The 1,837-nt window shown below is 38.6% G+C and overlaps 1 gene segment (V, D, J or C); it reads right to left on the bottom strand.

Moving 5' to 3' along the window:
- Nucleotides 1–910: 910 nt before the first annotated feature.
- LOC130875614 (immunoglobulin kappa variable 4-1-like) lies at nucleotides 911–1,585 on the bottom strand. The segment is given in 2 exon segments: nucleotides 911–1,323; nucleotides 1,537–1,585. Coding segments are annotated over 2 exon segments (462 nt in total).
- Nucleotides 1,586–1,837: the final 252 nt, after the last annotated feature.

The raw sequence follows: 1,837 nt of genomic DNA, 5'->3' as shown, positions 1-1,837 counted from the left end.
GACAGAGATAAAAGCATAAGGTAGACAGGAGAAGAAAATACAGCAGGAAAGGTAATGAGAAATGGGGAAGTTTAGCACATATGGTCAAATATATGATATACTGAAAAAAAACTGCTCTTAAGAAAAATGTTTATAATGAATTGAGATTAATGCATGGATCTAATCTATATGGGAAATAGAAAAAGACAAGATCTTCTGAGTAAATTTGGATCATGGAAACCTTGGGAGAGGGTTGGAGGGCAAGGAAGAGGCAGGGAATGAAGCAGAGAAAAAAGTAGAAATCAATAAAAATCAATTAAAAAAAATTTTAATGGGCAGCATAATGGTTCACATTCAGAAGACACTTGACACCAATCCTGATGTCAAACCTGTTTTATCCCCAGAACTTGAATGAAAAAATGACAAACAAGTCAAAGTTGTTCTCTGAACTTCACAACTAGGCCATGTCATGTGCACCTAGAAATATGCACACACTTAAACACAACAGAGAAATGCACACTCACATTGACACAGAAAAACTTAATCAACAAAAATTTAGTAAAAAACCAAAAGAAAAAAGAGAACAAACAGATACCAGTAAGGAAGTAAGAAACTACTCTAGAATCTGGATAAGTAGGAAACATACTTTCCCACAGCTCCCCCCCCCCAAAAAAAAATACAGTTTGTCGTCATCACTTCAGCCCAAAGAGTCTTATGATGGACACCAGAACTGAACTATAGAAAGATAAATCCTTCATATTCAGGTAACAGAGTTTGTGGTATTTTATTACAGAAGGAAAAGAAAGACAAAACTGAGTTCTCTTCATTTTCACATAAGGATTTTCATACCAAAAGATGAAGAAACACTGAATCTATTATAGCTTGCTCAGCTCTGACAACGTTTTGAACATAGTTTCAAGCTCACTGTCTTCTAGACAGAAGGAAGAAGTGTACAGGTGCAAGGCGGCCTGTGGTGCAGGCAGCTGTTGAGATTCTTAGAAGTTTTTGTTGGAGGCTGAAGCACTGTGGGAGGATACTCATTAGCTTGCATACAGTAGTAATCTGCCAAATCTTCAGCCTGGACACTACTGATGGTGAGAGTGAAATCTGTCTCAGATCCACTGCCTATGAAGCGATCAGGGACCCCAGTGTGCCGAGTGGATGCATAGTAGATTAGCAGTTTAGGAGACTGCCCTGGTTTCTGCTGGTACCAGTACAAGTAGTTTGTGTCGTCTTCACTGTCGAAAAGACTCTGACTTGACTTGCAGCTGATGGTTACCTTCTCTCCTAATGATACAGCCATGGAGGATGGAGACTGGGTCATCACAATACCTCCACAGGCACCTTTAATAAGGAATACAACATGAAGATTCGTAATATACAAACACAGAATATAGTAACAGCTGAAGTTTATCATGTAATAAACTTACAGTGTCACCTTGTCAGTGTATATCTCACAAAATACTATAAGAAATATCATGGACTAGCAGACACTTTAAATTTCTTATATACAAAGAATTGACTCTACAAAGATTATACTACTTTTAAATTTCTCACCAGACACCCAGAGCAGCAGGAACATGAGAACCTGTGTCTGTGACTCCATCTTGCTCTCCCTGCCTATCTGATGCAGCTCAGATCACACTGTAAAAGTCTGGTTTATAAATTTTGAACAGCTGGCCTGGCCTGGAGGGGCCATGCAAAGCAGTCAGCAAATACATAAGGAAATGTCTGAGCAGTGTGTGTGAGTGGCTAGTAACAATCAAAAGACAAAAATAGCACTATGGGCAGAATAAATGATCACTGAAAGACATCAGCTTATACCTCTCCAACAGAAATCTAATAGGTACTCTAATAA

This window comes from Chionomys nivalis, chromosome 1, assembly GCF_950005125.1.
Source record: "Chionomys nivalis chromosome 1, mChiNiv1.1, whole genome shotgun sequence".
NCBI lineage: Eukaryota > Metazoa > Chordata > Mammalia > Rodentia > Cricetidae > Chionomys > Chionomys nivalis.
Note: the sequence above shows the minus strand (reverse complement) of the source record. Positions and strands in the feature narration are given on the sequence as shown.